Below are 17,034 nucleotides of genomic sequence, written 5' to 3'. Positions count from 1 at the left end.
AAAAAAAAAAAGTCTGCATGTGTCACATTAGGTATTATGTATTATTGAACTACTCAGCTTTTCTGGATAAGGTTGACTTATGTGTAAATCCTAGAGAGATTAGCTTAAAACTTGAAGGCTAAGTTAGCCCTTGCTGCAGGTCCATTAGGAGCGCCGCTCCCTTATCCATGCATCCAGCCCCCTGATCTACATTCGGGGGGGGGGGCCAGATGCATGGATTTATTTTTTTTGAACCAGAGGCTCTAATAGGCTAAAAAAAAAAAAGTGTGGGCTTGGGTGCAAGCTCCAAGCCCTGAGCCCACCCAGTTGTGTGACAATAATCGCTATTTTTACACTGAATCTCTACCCAGCCAAAAGGACAAGCGATCCAATTGGACCACGACAAGGAGACCTAGAGGCCGCCAGAGGAGACGTTACCACCATCAGGAGGGAAGCACTGCCTTGGGGTTAGTGCAGCGCCGCTGGTGACCTGACCCGAATGACTGGGGGGGTGTATGTATGGAGGGGGTGCCTGTGGGTGCTTTTTCTTGCCACGCTCCAACCCCCCCCCCCCCCCTTCCTGGTATGTAGATTTGGGACTTGAGAAACGGTAAGGCATAGGAAGCATTTTACCAGCTGACCTCTTTTGAGTACACACACCCTGCACACATCAACTAGATTTGCATGGCATCCCTCCACACGTGCATTTGCCTGGCTTGTCATTGTAAGTTGGCCAGCGTCCCTCTAGACAGGCCCATGTCGCATGCTAAACTCTTTGGGGCTACATGTGGCCCACGGGCTGGACACTCGTGATGTAGTGCGAGGGCCTGCCTGATCGGGCTACAGAGTGCATTGATAGACTGGTGTGTCCTCCTATTCCATAGTTTTGGTAAATCTAAAAAGGAAACTGTACAGAGATTATGGCCACCTTTATACACCTAAAATTAACTAGTTGCGCTATTAATGCCATTAATTAATGGGACCCAAATGTGGAAGCAAACTTCCATTTTACTATGTGAAAAAATTGGGAAAAATGCAGCAAAAAGGCACATTACAAAACGAGTAACCTAAAAGTGCTAAAATGTCCCATGAGCTACTTTGCCATGTGCAGTGCAGCCCATTGAAATCAACGGGCTGCCCTCTATGTGTGTCATGGGAAAAATGTGTCAAAAAGCGTGCACTCCTACTGCGCTAGGTATGAATGGGGCCTGAAAGTGAAATTGGTTTGTTACACAAGAACAATGAGGCTCCATTGACATCTGTGCATTTCCGAACCACAGAAAAAGGGGAGCTTTGCCTTGCATTTCAGAAAAGAGCTGCAAATGCACAGTAAAAAAAGCACCACACACTGCTCTAAACAGTGGCGTAACTAGAACCTTCAGGGCCCGATGCAAGAAACCATGAAGGGCCCCCCTGAACCCCAGCCAGGGCCCTTCCCTCCGAGTCCGGCGGTGGAACTCCAGGGCGTGGTCACAGGTATGACCTTTGTGAGCCCTGTAGTTCCACCACTGGCATCAGTAGTTTTTTTTTATTATTTTCTTTTTAATTTTTAGGTGCCCCATTGGGGGACTGTCCCTAGGCAGGATGGGGTCCCCGTCCCCAGAAGAGATGGAGGTCCTTTTCTCCAGGGCAGATGAAGTTACTGCCCCCAGGTGAGAAGGGGTCCCTGTCCCCATGTGAGAAGGGGTCCCTGTCCCCAGGGGGGAGATGGAGGGGGTATGTTATGGTGTGTGGGGGGTGGGGTCCTCTCACTCACCATGACCAAGCTGTAGGCCGCGCACTCATCCATGTTGGCCTAGGCTCCATCCAGCGTGCTGGACGGGCGATCAGCATATCTCCCAGAAAGACCTTTCATCATCTGTGTATGACGGGGAGGACAAGCAGTGTCCTCTGGCGAGCCGGCTCTCATAGGGCTGCACTGCATCTGTGTGCTTAAAGTTTGTTTACCTGGGAGAAGTATGCAGTGCAGAGTGGGCCGGACTCGGGGGGGGGGGGGGGGGGGGGGGACTCTGGCTGGGGAGAACAGACATCGGACTGAGCGGCAATGCATGGAACAGGAGAGGGGTACTCTGAGGAGCCGGCCGAGGACACAGGTCATGCGGGGAATGCACAACTAAAGAGCAGCCAGTGCGATAGTCGAGCATGGAGATCTGCTAGTCACCCTACACCTCCAGCCACCCGTGTGCATGGTGCACTGGTACCCCTAGCTGCCTATGCTGCTGCCGGCCATATGTAGAGGGGGCTGCATGGGCCCCCCTGCATCACAGGGCCTGGTTGCGGTCGCGACTGCTGCACCCCCTATAGTTATGCCCCTGGCTCTAAAAAAAAAAAAGTTCTGGAGCTTCTTTGGGCATATTCAGGCCAATGGGCTGCGCTATGCCCAATGAGCGAACGTGCTCCAAAATTCCCCCCAAAAAGTTCCCGCTGCGCAGAGATGTGAATGGGGCTTGACAAAGTGTTTCCATCCACTCCCTCTTGTGTACTTCTATAAAGTCCTGACACATGACTGTGTCTAGACCCACCTATAAATCAATGTACCAATACATGTAATCAAACAGATTATCCTATACAGACATTTGATAGCAATCCACTTTTTCTTTACTGCTGGAAGACTTGTTTCATGGTGAACCACAACCAAAGCTAGGGTCTCTGTAGCTTAAACTGTGGGGTCCTGGAGGTTGGATTAGTGTAATACTGGATACACTCTCTGTGCTCTCAGGCTGTATACTGATTGTACTAGATTAGCCCTGCCTTTTAACATAAAAAAAAAATAATGCAATCACTTTGCAGCAAAGTGCAGTTGAAAAAAATGGAAATGCCTTACGTATTGAAATATCTACATCCTGGGCATCCTCTGACAAGCATTAAAAGCAGAGAAGAAGGTAAGAATCATGTCATCTCATCCATATATTCAGTGCACTCATACACAGTATACATATACATTTACTTACCATCAAAGAAAAATTTCTTATACTGTCTGGCTTGGCCTGCAGGTGCAGACTGTGGCTTCTTCCCACTCTCAGGAGCAAGGTTTCCTGCAATATGAGAAAAGGTTATGGTATGGAATTTATGGATTTTAAGGTCTTTCTCTGCACTGTTCACATAACATCAACTATCCAGTTATAGTCAAAGTAAATTAATCAACTGGACTAATAAGTTTCTTTAGTTATATTTCGCAAAATCTGGTAAAATCACAGCTGGGGAACTTCATATTCAAACCAAAACCGCACAGTTTAGGTATTTAGTGATATGTTCAATGCCGTTTTCTTTTTTCTGTAGTCTAGAAGATACTCAATTCTCTGGTATTAAGAACTGCTATTTTTTTTTGTGCCCTTTCAGAACACTTGCAGAAAAAAGGGACATCTCTGTAACATGGTATGAACAAGACCTACCCTCTGATGTGCAGTTGCCATGGTGCTGCACAGGGTCAGTTGTGACAGTAGCCATTTTACGGCTTGAGTTTGGTTGAGAAGCACTGGCAGATGTGCGCCATCATTCACAGCAGGTCTTAAATGCAATGGTTTTGGGAAGAAGTTAAATCAATGGGTTTAGTTCCGCTTTAATGCACCATGAATATCCCCACCTTGTGTTAATTCAGGATATTTAGGCTGGGTTCACACACATGCGATGCGGGAGCCAGCACGATTCCTGCTCGGGTTCCCGCATCGTATATCACTCACAGGCAGTTCACATTGCTCTCTGCGAGCTGCTGTGGTGTAAACAGAAAAGTTAATGCCACCCCCAGACCGGTTTGCAGATCGCACTGCGAACTGTCAAATGGTACAGGAATCGGATCACATGGGGGTGAACACCCACCCAATCCAATTCCAGTGCGGATCAAAAAAAGGGAATGTGATGCGATTACAGCCAGTTTGGCTGAATTCACATCACACAGACCTCGCATGTGATCCGCACAGCAATTCGGTGCGAATCACATGCAATGTCTGTGTTCACACCCGTGTGAACCGAGCCTTAAGGAAGCTGTTTTTGCCAGGTTTCAGAATCATTGGTGTACATGGAAAGAGCTGTGGATACACCGATAAAGAATTATGTTTCTGTATTTGGATTTTACCATTTTTTGTACCAGTCTTGCTTTGAGCTTTTTTGTCACTGGCAGTACTTCGGGTCACCCCAGAATCTCTTGCAGGAGCCGAGTTTGGCTTTCTAGATGCAAATATCTCCGCATCCATATCTTCCAAGTCCTACAAATAAAGACAAGGGGTTGTAAATATATATTTTTTTTTTGTTTTTTTTTTATAATAAACATGTCATACTTACCTCCTCTGTGCAGGGGGTTTTGCACAGAGCGGTCCCAATCTTCCTTTTATGGGGTCCCTCAATGGCGCTCCTGGCTCCTCCTCTTCTTGAGTGCCCCCACGGAGAGACGCTTTCCAAGAGGGCACTCGTGTGGGTGCTTTCCCAGAGTCCTGCTGCTGCGTGCATTGACACAGACAGCAGGACTCTGCCCCGCCCTAGCTTCCGTGTCACTGGATTTGATTAACAGCAGTGGAAGCCAATGGAAGCCAATGGCTCCCGCTACTATCAATTTATCCAATGGGGAACCAAGACAGCGGCTGGAGCTGCTGTGCTCCTCCCCGTCCCTGAAATGATTGGGTTCAGGTAAGTAAAAGGGGGGCTCTGAGGAGCTGCTGCACTACAGAAGGTTTTTCTCCTTAAAGCGGTAGTAAACCCGCAATTTTTTTATTTTTTTTTTTAAACCTGCAAAGCAAAATGCATAATGAGCTAGTATGCACCGCATACTAGCTCATTATGAAATACTTACCTTAGAACGAGGCCCCGACATCTGGCCCGATCCACGCCGAGGGAGCCGACATGCTCCCTCGGCGTCTCTTCCGGGTATCGCGGCTCCGGCGCTGTGAGTGGCCGGAGCCGCGATATCGTCACTCCCGCGCATGCGCGCGGGAGATTTCAGTCCGGCCGCACGAGCGCTGCCGGATTTTCACGGAGAGAACCCCCTTGTGCGCATGCGCCGCTGCAGTCAGCGGCGCATACCGAGGGGAATATCTCCTAAACCGTACAGGTTTAGGAGATATTATTTTTACCTACAGGTAAGCCTTATTATAGGCTTTCCTGTAGGTAAAAGTTAAAAAATTGACCATACTACCACTTTAATGCATAGAATGCATTAAGGTGAAAAACCTTGAGGGTTTATAACTCCTTTAAAGCAAAGCAGTAACTTCCTACAGGCTCAAAATCCTACATTATTGGAGGTGGTCCGATGCTTCCCTGTAACCAAAAGCAGAGGCAGCCACAGAAGGAGTGGTGGTGGAGCTCTGGAGAAGTGTATAAGGTCTCTCTCTTTAATCAGTAGTTTATTTACAGTCATTTGTTTACAACTATGTAAAAAAAACTGAGCAAAAACCATTATACTTTCCAGAGCAGTTCACCGTCAGATTTTTTTTTAACACTGTCAATTAATGTGCTGGGTTACCTTCAAGCTTTCCAGAACATCCTGTGGATCAGCCTCTGAAACATCATAATCCTGTTTAAAAAAAAAAAGAAGAAAGAAAAAGAAGAAGAAAAAGAAAAAGAAAAAGAGAAAAAGAAAAAAGAAGAAAAAGAAGAAAAAGAAGAAGAAGGAAGAAAGAAGAAAAAGAAGAGTGCATTATTTTCACGAAAATATATAGATGTTCCCATCTTGTATTACAGGAGCATAAAGTACCAACTACCATGTGCATGGCACTGAACTAAAAGCATGATGGTACTTAGAAAATATATATATTATATATACACACACACACAATAAAAAAAATTGTGGAAAATAATATTTGGGTATGTGTTTTACTTCAAAATGATAGTTTGGGAGTAGGCCCTTACATTGAAAAAATACAATGTGAAATTGACAAGGGACAACATAGTTGTTTGTATCTTTGATCTTAAAAACTACGGGATAATGGTGTTGTGGTAAAAAAAAAACGAAATAAATAAAAATAAAAAAGCATAATAATATTCTTGATATAACTGGAAAAAAATGCCTTTGAAAATTAGTTTGCAATAGCTCCGTCAGTATCACCAGCAAAGTGGGTTCATTATTATCCCATTAAAGAAGAAGAGAATCTGCACTGCATTTCAAGATTTCATAATTTGCCACGTCACGAATGTTAATTCTCCATTACGGATGCTAGTTTACAAGACCGACCGCTTCTGCCTCGTCCTTGCTTCCGTGCATGCGTGTTTGTACTTTGGACTTTTGTCCGGCGGACTTGTGTACACACGCTCGGAAAATCTGACAACACACATTTGTCCGCAGAAAATTTTAAAACCTGCTAGCCAACATTTGTCCGTGAAAAATCCGACAACAATTGTCCGATGGAGCGTACACAACTGAGAATGCCAATCAGCAGTGTTCAAACTCTAATCGAGAAGTGGAAAATGAGGGGTTCTGTTGAAACCAAACCACGGTCAGGTAGACTAACTAAAATTTCAGCCACAACTGCCAGGAAAAAAAATGTAAGGAATGCAAAGAAAAACCCACAAAACAACTTCAGGTGAAATATAGGACTCTGAAAACATGTGGTGTGACTGTTTCAAGATGCACAATAAGGAGGCACTTGAAGAAAGATGGGCTGCATGGTCAAGTCGCCAGAAGAAAGCCATTAAGCCATTACTACGCAAATACCATAAAGTATCCCACTTACAAAACGCCAAACAGCACAGAGACAAGTCTCAAACCTTCTGGAACAAGTCATTTGGAGTGATGAGATCAAAATTTAGCTTTTTGGCCACAACTAGAAATTCTACATTTGGAGAGGAGTCAACAAGGCCTATGATGAAAGGTACGGAGGTGGATCACTGATGTTTTGGGGATGTGTGAGCTACAAAAGGCACATGAAATTTGGTCAAAATTGTTGGCAAGATGAATGCAGTACTGTATGTTATCAAAAAATACTGGAGGAACATTTGCATTCATCAGCCAGGAAACTGCACATGGGACGCATTTGGACATTCCAACATGACAATGATCCAAAACACAAGGCCATGTCGACCTGTCATTGACTACAGCAGAAAAAGGTGAAAGTACTGGAGTGGCCATCTTAGTCTCCTGACTTCAATATCATTAAGTCGCTCTGGGGAGATCTCAAACGTGCAGTTCATGCAAGACAGCCCAAGAACCTACAGGAACTGGAGACTTTTTGGCAGGAGGAATGGGCAGCTTTACCATCTGAGAAAATAAAGAGCCTCATCCACAAATACCAGAAAAGACTTCAAGCTTTCATTGATGTTAAAGGGGGCAATACACGGTATTAAGAACTGGGTTATGTAAACTTTTGATCAGGGTCAGTTGGGTAGTTTCTGCTGCCATTATGATTTAAAAAGAGTAAACACAGTTGATTGATAATAAATGGCTTCAGCCAAACACTAACCATGAGTGAAAGAAACGTTTTTGTGTTATCATTTATATTCTCTGAAAAATGGTCAGAAAATCATAAATTCTGCCAGGGTGTGTAAACTTATGAGCATAACTGTAGCACAAAGGGGAGGAGGATGTCATGGACATAAGATTTACTAAGCTGGCCAGCTGGAAGTGGTCTTGTTCCCACATAAGCCTTATGGTCATGGCAGCAAAAAAGTGTTTACTTCACACTTCACAATAAAAATGTAAAGGTGGACTAATACTGAGCTGTTGGTAGACACGCAGCTGCTACAAATATCCGGGATTTTAAATCTGGTGGATTTTAAATCCCCACTCTTCTGCCCGTTTTCTGTGCAACTCTTTTGGAACGAACCAGAGCGCGTTTGATTGGTCATCACCATCAAAGAGCATTGCCCTGATGTGTCCTGGAAGCACTACACACAGAGCAGAGTGAGAAGAGCGGAGATTTCTAATTCCCGAACCACTGGAATGACAGCTTGAGCACTGACAGCTCAGCATTGCTTGAGGTATGTACAGAGGGAACCGCTGAAATGCGGGCACCCTGGTAAACACACAGATAAAATACATATTAGGGAGTTGTTTTAACTACCAACAGTTTTGTATTTCTGTCCACTCACAGAGCTTTGTCAGGCAGCACAGGAGATCTGATTTTTCTCTGCTATATTTAAGCAACCAGGGGCGTAACTATAGGGGGTGCAGCAGTCGCGACCGCAACCGGGCCCTGTGATGCAGGGGGCACATGCAGCCCCCTCTACATATGGCCGGCAGCAGCATAGGCAGCTAGGGGTACCAGTGCACCATGCACACGGGTGGCTGGAGGTGGAGGGTGACTAGCAGATCTCCATGCTCAACTATCGCACTGGCTGCTCTTTAGTTGTGCATTCCCCGCATGACCTGTGTCCTCGGCTGGCTCCTCAGAGTACCCCTCTCCTGCTCCATGCATTGCCACTCAGTCCGGTGTCTGTTCTCCCCAGCCAGAGTCCACCCCCCCCCCCCCCCCGAGTCCGGCCCACTCTGCACTGCATACTTCTCCCAGGTAAACAAACTTTAAGCACACAGATGCAGTGCAGCCCTATGAGAGCCGGCTCCCCGGAGGACACTGCAGGCTTGTCTGCCAGCCCTCCTCCTCCCCATCATACACAGATGATGAAAGGTCTTTCTGGGAGATATGCTGATCACCCGTCCAGCACGCTGGATGGAGCCCAGGCCAACATGGATGAGTGCGCGGCCTACAGCTTGGTCATGGTAAGTGAGAGGACCCCACCCCCCACACACCATAACATACCCCCTCCATCTCCCCCTGGGGACAGGGACCCCTTCTCACATGGGGACAGGGACCCCTTCTCACCTGGGGGCAGTAACTTCACCTGCCCTGGAGAAAAGGACCTCATCTCTTCTGGGGACGGGGACCCCATCCTGCCTAGGGACAGTCCCCCAATGGTGAACCTAAAAATTTAAAAGAAAATAATAAAAAAAAAAAAACTACTGATGCCAGTGGTGGAACAACAGGGCTCACAAAAGGTCATACCTGTGACCACGCCCTGGAGTTCCACCGCCGGACTCGGAGGGAAGGGCCCTGGCTGGGGTTCAGGGGGGCCCTTCATGGTTTCTTGCATCGGGCCCTGAAGGTTCTAGTTACGCCACTGTAAGCAACATTTACAGTACATGTCCCTCCCCCAGCCTGTTTGGACTGGACAGTGGAAGGAGAAGCAGCCAACTGTTGAGCTCATCTTTTTGTCACTCTACTATCTCCTACCAGGCATACTCCTTGTTAGAACCATGTGCTGCTTCCTTCTCTCCCAGTCTGAACTTTGGTTTTACAAGGGCTGCAATAGGGGTGATATCAAGTCAGATCCTAGTACTGACACTGTCTGCGTAGAAAATGTATTTAAAAGAGAAGTATTGGTTTGGGAGTTATTGCAGTTTCATAATTACCTAGGTGGATGCAGCATTGGACCGATGCTGTATTTGTCCCCCGGCGTCTCTGCACTGAGAACAGAGCCATCGAACACCACCAATTGCTCTGTTCTCTCAGCTCCCCAAGCAGAGAGCTGCTGTCTGTCAATCAGCAGCTTTCCTGCTCTGCTCTTCCATGCTCACTGGAGCACTGAGCTGTGGGGGGGGGGGGCAGTCGTCTCAGCAGCTCGCTGAGAGGCTGAGATGGGCATCAGTCCAGGCACTTGTCGGATCAGGACTCCCAGAGTCAGGATGACACGGTGCCTGGAATGATAAAGGTGATGTCAGCAAAGAGCGAACTTCAGTCTGCTCTCTGCTGAAAACAGGTCACAGGAGTGCAAAATGAATTGCACTACTGTGACCCATGGGAGAAGCCCAGCTAGAGCTCATGCTGGACTTCTCTTTTAATGATTAACAAACATTTATCACTGATCTATAACAAAGCAACAGGTTTGGATAGAGATCTTCGGTTTTGTATCCTTGGTTTAAATAGCATTGTGTAAAGTTTTTCAGCACTACAAGTCACATACTTATCTGGTTCCTAATTCAATAAAACGCAGATAAAAAGTATAAAGCGGTGTTATCACAAAATCCTTGAATCCTGCAAAATAGTAGAAAATTACCTCAGCTGCTTCTTTTGCGATCTCTCTGAAAAAGTCTTCGTCGAGGGTTGACCTGATGGAACATGAAAATATAAATAAATACCAAAGCACATCTGTGTTTAGAGGCAGAACCAAAAAGGTGAACACATTATAGTAACGCACTTCTTGGTGGTGCTAGATGAACGTGCAACCCGGGTTTTGCTGGCAGAAGCTGAAGTCCATGGTGATGGATCTGTATACATGACACCAAAAAAACAAGAAAGGCCACTTTAAAATTATAATATAATAAGCAGCAAAGGAGATGGACAGAAAATATTACATTGTCCGTGTTTGTGTTTTATTTTTAGATATGATTTTCAAGTGGATGTTATGCCCTGCCTCCACACAAATCAGACCTGTATAAAAGTTCTACTCAACTACAACAGACTCTAGCTATTTAAAGAGGAATTGCAGTCTGCTCACATAATTTGTAATGAAAACAATCTTTGCCATTATGAAGCTTCCCTCCACCCACATAGCATATTATTTTATATCCACTTTCAGACCGGACCATTTTGCTGGCTTAAGACCAGATCACGTTTTGCAATTCGGCACTGCGTTGTTTTAACTGACAATTGCGTGGTCGTGCGATGTGGCTCCCAAACAAAATTGACGTCCTTTTTTTCCCACAAATAGAGATTTCTTTTGGTGGTATTTGATCACCCCTGCGGTTTTTATTTTTTGCACTATAAACAAAAATAGAGCCACAATTTTGAAAAAAAAAAAAAAAAAAACACATTATTTTTTACTTTTTGCTATAATAAATATCCCCCAAAAATATATAAAAAAAAAAATATTTTTTCCTCAGTTTAGGCCGATACAAGTTCTTCTACATATTTTTGGTAAAAAAATAAAAAATAATAATAAAAAACAACACCACAATAAGCGATTATTGATTGGTTTGCACAAAATGTATAGCGTTTACAAAATAGGGGATAGTTTTATGGCATTTTTATTAATAACTTTTTTTCTTTACTAGTAATGGTGGCGATCAGCGATTTTTATTGTGACTGCGACATTATGGCGGACACATCGGACATTTTTGACACATTTTTTGGGACCATTGTCATTTATACAGCAATCAGTGCTATACAAATTGACCGATTCCTGTGTAAATGACACTGGCAGTGAAGGGGTTAACCAGGGGGTGGCAGTATAGGGGTTAAGTGTGACCTAGGGGTGTGTAACTAACTGTGGGGGGCTGGGCTGTGTGTTAGTGAACACTGATCTCGGATCCAATCACAGGGAGCAGACATCAGTGTCACTTGTTGCTAGGCAGAACGGGGAGATGCTGTTTACATCGGCATCTCCCCGTTCAGCCTTCCCATAAGACGATCGTGGGTATCCCCGCAGCGATCGAGTCCGCGGGACCAGCGACCAGACTCACGGGGATCCTGACAGGCACGACAATTTCAAACGGATGTACCTGTACGCCAGTTTCCCTGCCCGTGCCATTCTGCATACGTACATCGTCGTGCGCCGGTCTGGAAGTGGATATATACTGCGTAGTTACATAGTCAGTAAGGCTGAAAAAAAGACAATAATCCATCCAGTTCATCCTATGAAGGTGTAGGCGTATCAGTGTATATAATGATTTCCCATATCCCTGTATGTTGTGTCCTTTTAGATGTATGTCTAAGGCCGCGTACACACGGGCGGATTGTCCGCCCAACTAAGTTCGTCAGACAATCCGACAGACAGTCCGTTCAACTTTTGAATGAACGGACTTGACCACACACGATGAACAGACAGTCCGCTGAAAGCTTGCGCGATGACGTATACAGCACGTACGACGGGACTAGAAATACGACGTCCAATACACTGCAATGCAACCTTCGGCCGTGTAAATCCTTTCTGAGCATGCGCCATACTTAGTCCTTCCAACTTGCCTACACACGAGCGGACTGTCCGCTGAAACCAAGTTTGGACGGACAAAACCAAGTTTGGACGGACAAAATTATGGAAATTCCGAAAGACTTAGTCCGTCAGACTGTCCGCTGAAGCCCACACACGAGCGGATTGTCCGCTGAAACACGGTTCAGCGGACTAAGTTGGGCAGACAATCCGCCCGTGTGTACGCGGCCTAAGAGTCTTTTTAAAATATCCATACTCCCCGCAGTCAACACCAATTGTGGGAGAGAGTTTCACATCCTTATAGCCCTAACAGTGAAGAACCTCCTACACAGTTTAAGGTTAAACCGCTTCTCCTCCAGTCTCATTGTGTGCACCCGTGTCCTTACTTGCCAAATATGCTGCATAAATCTCCCTCCACTCTGGCTGCATCCATTTTAACTGTGGGCATCTAAAGTTGCTGCCTGTTCACTTCCTGGATTTACACAGAGACACACCTCCAGCTCTGCAGCTCTTATATGGCCCTCTTATGACTCACCTCCCCTCCCTTCCTGGCAAACTCTCACGAGAAAGAGCTCTGCATGATGTCATAAGCCTAGGTTCATGACCAGATAAGAAACAGGAAGTGGGCTGTATAAGGTATTTACTGACAGAAAAAAAAAAATGTTTTACTATGCAAAGCTGAAACAAGAGCAGAAGATTTAATAGATGGAAAGATGAAAAAAATGACTGAAGGTCTGCTTTAAGAACAGATCAGGGGACATTCATACATGTACATAGGGATGCACCGAAATTTCGGCTGCCGAAACATATCGGCCGAAAATGGCCTTTTCGGCATTTTGCCGAAAGAGAATTCTTGCCGATAATGGCGCCGAAAATCGCGCATGCGCAGTAGCGGTGGGAGAAACTTCGGATGACATCACTCGTTCTGTGGGCGGCTTGCGCGTTCCTCGCGGATAAGACGTCGCACTCGTAAGCACGTTCCCTGCTGAGACGCTGGCACCTTCCCCGCGGACGCTCCTCGTGCTTGTGAGATGCTGCTGGGACCCGAGAGACGCTGCTGGGACCCGAGACGGCTTCATAGAGGGCTGCACATACTGAAGTACAACAGTGGGCACTGTCCCTCCTGGATGGCTACCATTACTACTATTCGCCGGTGAGCAATGCATTGCCTTTTTGCCTTAAACTGCCAAACAATCCAACTAATTTATTTTACTATACTACTGAAACTGTCATAGCAGTCAAACAACATGTATTACTTACGCCTTTGTGCCTTTTGTGCCATGCAGTATGGTAATAATTTAATATGTCTTACAGTACATCGTGACGTAGCAAAAAAAAAAAAAAAATGTTATATAAAACTGATTTGAAATGGAATGGCATGCTATTTATTCTGTAGTACTAGTCTAGTATACTATAAAATGTATGCCCTTGTTGTCATTGAATTTGTCAATTTGGTATAGTATAGCACACTGACATGACAGCAAGCACATGATTTTTTTAAAACATGACAGTACGCAATATAATATATTATATTTAACAACTATATATATATTATATATTTTTTATTGTACAACAACAAGCACATGAAGTTATAGTATATTATACTGCAGAATAGCGCTACAAAAAAATGAAATATAGCATGCAATTGCAATTTGCATGCAAGCAATCCATTCCATTTGCAATGAAATTTAATCAGTGCAATTATATTATCTTTTGGTACAAGTCAGGAGATGTACTGCAGTGCAGACATATTATTAACTACCTTGCATGGCAAGAGCTGCAGCGTTTAAAAAAAAAAAAGTGATAGTTTGTTATTTTTAAAAGCTGCCTCCTGGGGTTTAGCTTTAAAATTAATTTTGTCCTTTTTTTTCCTTTTCCCCCTCAGATTTCACTCCCACTATAGATCATTCTATGCTATTATTCTGCGCTACCAGCAAAGGTGGACCATGTCTGCAGTGTGGAAATATTTTAAAGTTTCTGATAAAGACCCCAAATTTGCAATCTGTAGTCTTTGCTCAGCAGAAATTTCAAGAGGGGGTACAGTGCCAAGGCATTTTTCAACAACAGGTTTGATACACCATCTGAAAACACGACATCCAGTTTAGCATTCAGATTACAAGAAAACAGTGCCACTTCCAAAAAGTGACTCAGGCTCAACACCATCTGTGGCCACGGTCTTTGAAAAGGTTAAAAAATTTGCAAGTGACAGTCCCAAAGCTCATGCCATAACAGATAAAATTATGGAATTTATTGCATTAGACAACCAGCCATTCTCTGTTGTGGAGGACATTGGATTCCGTAGGCTTATGCAACATATTGAGCCGCGTTACTCACTACCAAGCAGACGCTACTTTGCAGATACCTGTCTACCTGAATTGTTTTGCAGTGTTAGAAAACACGTTCAAGAGCTCATGACTACCGACATCATAGCAATCAGTTTTACTACCGACATTTGGAGTTCAGACGTCAGTCCAAGAGCATGCTTAGCCTGACAGCGCAGTGGATAGATGACAAATTTAAATTGCAAAACATCCTACTTAACGCACGTGAGTTTGTTGGATCACATACTGCAGCAGCAATAGCTGACACTTTAAAATCCATGCTTGACACTTGGCACATTGAGAAGTCTAAAGTGAATTTGATTGTACGAGATAATGCGCGGAACATGGCAAAGGCAATGGAGGACAGTGAACTTAAAAGAATACCGTGTATGGCACACACGCTGCAATTGGCTGTGAATGAAGGATTGCTGAGTCAGCGCACCATATCTGATATTGTATCAAAAGGAAGAAAAATTGTGGGTCACTTTAAGCATTCTCCGCTTGCTTATTCCAGATTACAAGCTTTGCAGATACAGTTTGGAATGCCACCGAAACGACTGCAGCAAGATGTAGCCACTCGTTGGAACAGCACCTACTATATGCTGCAAAGTCTTTTTGAACAAAAGCGTGTTTTAGCTGCATACATTGCAGATTACGAGCTGCCGGCAACACTGAGTGCACATCAGTGGATGTTAGTTGAAAATAGTTTGTCTCTTCTATCTCCATTTGAACAGTTAACAAAAGAAATAAGCTCAACTAATGCTTCCATTTCTGAAGTTATTCCCTTGATTGCCGCACTGAAGCGTCTGCTAGGAAAAGAGATAGAAACAGACCATGGCGTAAAAACGGCTAAAACCACTCTACTGGAGGCTGTTACCAACCGGTTTCAAGACACCGAGTCCAACCCTCTGTACTGCATTGCAACAGTTCTAGATCCTCGATTTAAAGAGCATTATTTTAATGTTGAGAAAAAGCAGCGTGCACGGGAAATGATACAGGCACAAATGGAGGTGGTGGAAGCATCTGGTGAAGGAGTTTTGAGGTGTAGCACAGAGGAAAGTGAGAAGAAACGGTTGCATACAAGTGAAGAGGAACACGCTCCCTCCATATCTGATATGTTTAAAGAAATTTTACATGAATGCACCCTGGTCCATAGCAGTGCAACAACAAGTGCAGCTACCCAACAGCTGGACATTTATTTAGCTGAACAGCCTATCACCAGAAGTGACAATCCCCTTGTGTACTGGCGCATCAATAAACAACGGTTTCCTTTGCTTGCACAGATTGCACGCAGATATTTATCTGCCCCAAGCACCAGTACAGAGAGTGAGAGACTATTCAGTCTAGCATCTCATATTCTTGACGAGAAGAGAAATCGTCTCTCCTGTGAGAAAGCGGAGCAACTTTTGTTCTTAAAGCGAAATCTGCCACTTATACTGAAATAGATTTATAAATCCGTAGCATAGACCAATTCCTTTACCATGTTGTTGAACATAGTAAATGAATTGGCATTGGACTGTGCTATTGGACAATTGGAACATACAACATAGTATGACTGACTACCAGTATGTTCCAGTTGTCTAGTTGTGCCATACTGCCATTAGTTGTTTGTTCATTGTAGTAGTTCTACAGTTTTTGCACTTCTTCAATTTAAGAGATCTCCAGTTTTAGTACTGTACACACACATCATACATAGTTTGTTGCTGTTGGGCCAAATGATATCTCTCGCTCCCTAAGCTTTCAGCCCGCTGCATGTGCAAAACTGTATGTCCTGTATTTGTGGCTGTCTACATATTCCAGTACTATACACTATACCACACTGTGTTCCAGATATGGGCAGAGACTTCCAAAAACAGACTAGTCTACATTGCTTCGCTTCCTATATTAGAGACCAATATTGGACTATCTCAAATAAAAATTTCAATGCTAACGGTAAAAAGTGCAATCGTGCTAAAGCAAACAAGAACTAGTGAATGAAAGTGCATCTGTGCATAATATATATATATATATATATATATAAAATGTGTACAACATTAAATATATAAAAATGTATCATATACGTGACACCAACAATAGTGCTGTGATACAAAGTGCATATATCCAGAGATCAATGTGGGTAAAATACACGCAATAAACCAAAAAACAAATATATAGATAAATAAAAATAAAACAGCAGCAACGAAAAAAAAAAATATTATATATATATATATAAAAAATATAGCAGCAAAAACGATTAAATCTAATCAAAGTGACCCATACATATTCCAATTGTGAAACATATGGTGAAATAACACAACCAAATAGTGAAGTGCAGGATGTGCCAAGCCAACTCTCTTCCGTACAGGTGATTTTCTGTGTGAATAATGCTGGTCACGCTAGGTAATTACCTTACTGCTGTAAGGTATACAGCGAAGAAATAACCTTTTACAAGGGACACCAGGGGATGGATGGAGAGGGAACTTCACATTTCTCTATCGTCACCACCAATCATCTGATTCCTCCGTGATTACTAGTACATATATGCTCAAGGGATAGACAAAGGGGAATCCACCATAGTGTAGTATGTTTAAAAATTAATTCTTTATTAAACAAAAGTAAACTACTCACAAGGTTGATGAAATAGCAGAGCGCACAGCAAACAATAGATCAGCGAACGATTCGTTCGCGTGTAGACGTCACTTCCGGTCTCCTACGCGTTACGTCATGAATTGACTTCAACTGGGATGTTTCCATAGCGGCCGGAAGTCGCTTTTGAGAGTACTGGGCGGGAGCGTTCCGCCCTTCATTTTGCATATGCTTAGAACGTGTCTTAGGAGGAATGAACAGACCGAAAAGAAAATAGGCGGGTATGTTCCGCCCTTTATTTACATATTCGGTCGCACACAGC

At 44.1% G+C, this 17,034-nt stretch overlaps 1 protein-coding gene across 4 annotated transcripts in view; it reads right to left on the bottom strand.

Annotated features, from left to right (window-relative positions):
* Positions 1 to 17,034, bottom strand: part of FBF1 (Fas binding factor 1) — a 141,398-nt gene that overhangs the window by 115,211 nt on the left and 9,153 nt on the right. For 3 of the 4 annotated variants that reach the window (XM_077459368.1, XM_077459367.1, XM_077459365.1), the window contains exons 4-9: positions 10,096 to 10,165; positions 9,955 to 10,006; positions 5,432 to 5,482; positions 4,052 to 4,181; positions 2,931 to 3,014; positions 2,804 to 2,833 (exon numbers count right to left, since the gene is read on the bottom strand). In XM_077459368.1, coding sequence (XP_077315494.1) covers positions 2,804 to 2,833; positions 2,931 to 3,014; positions 4,052 to 4,181; positions 5,432 to 5,482; positions 9,955 to 10,006; positions 10,096 to 10,165 — 417 coding nt within the window. The remainder of the gene's footprint in view (positions 1 to 2,803; positions 2,834 to 2,930; positions 3,015 to 4,051; positions 4,182 to 5,431; positions 5,483 to 9,954; positions 10,007 to 10,095; positions 10,166 to 17,034) is intronic. The other variant, XM_077459366.1, reaches the window with a different exon arrangement.

The sequence above is a fragment of the Lithobates pipiens genome, unplaced genomic scaffold (assembly GCF_037356315.1).
Source record: "Lithobates pipiens isolate NorthernLeopardFrog02 unplaced genomic scaffold, aLitPip1_a1.2 Scaffold_28, whole genome shotgun sequence".
Taxonomy (NCBI): Eukaryota; Metazoa; Chordata; class Amphibia; order Anura; family Ranidae; genus Lithobates; species Lithobates pipiens.
Note: the sequence above shows the minus strand (reverse complement) of the source record. Positions and strands in the feature narration are given on the sequence as shown.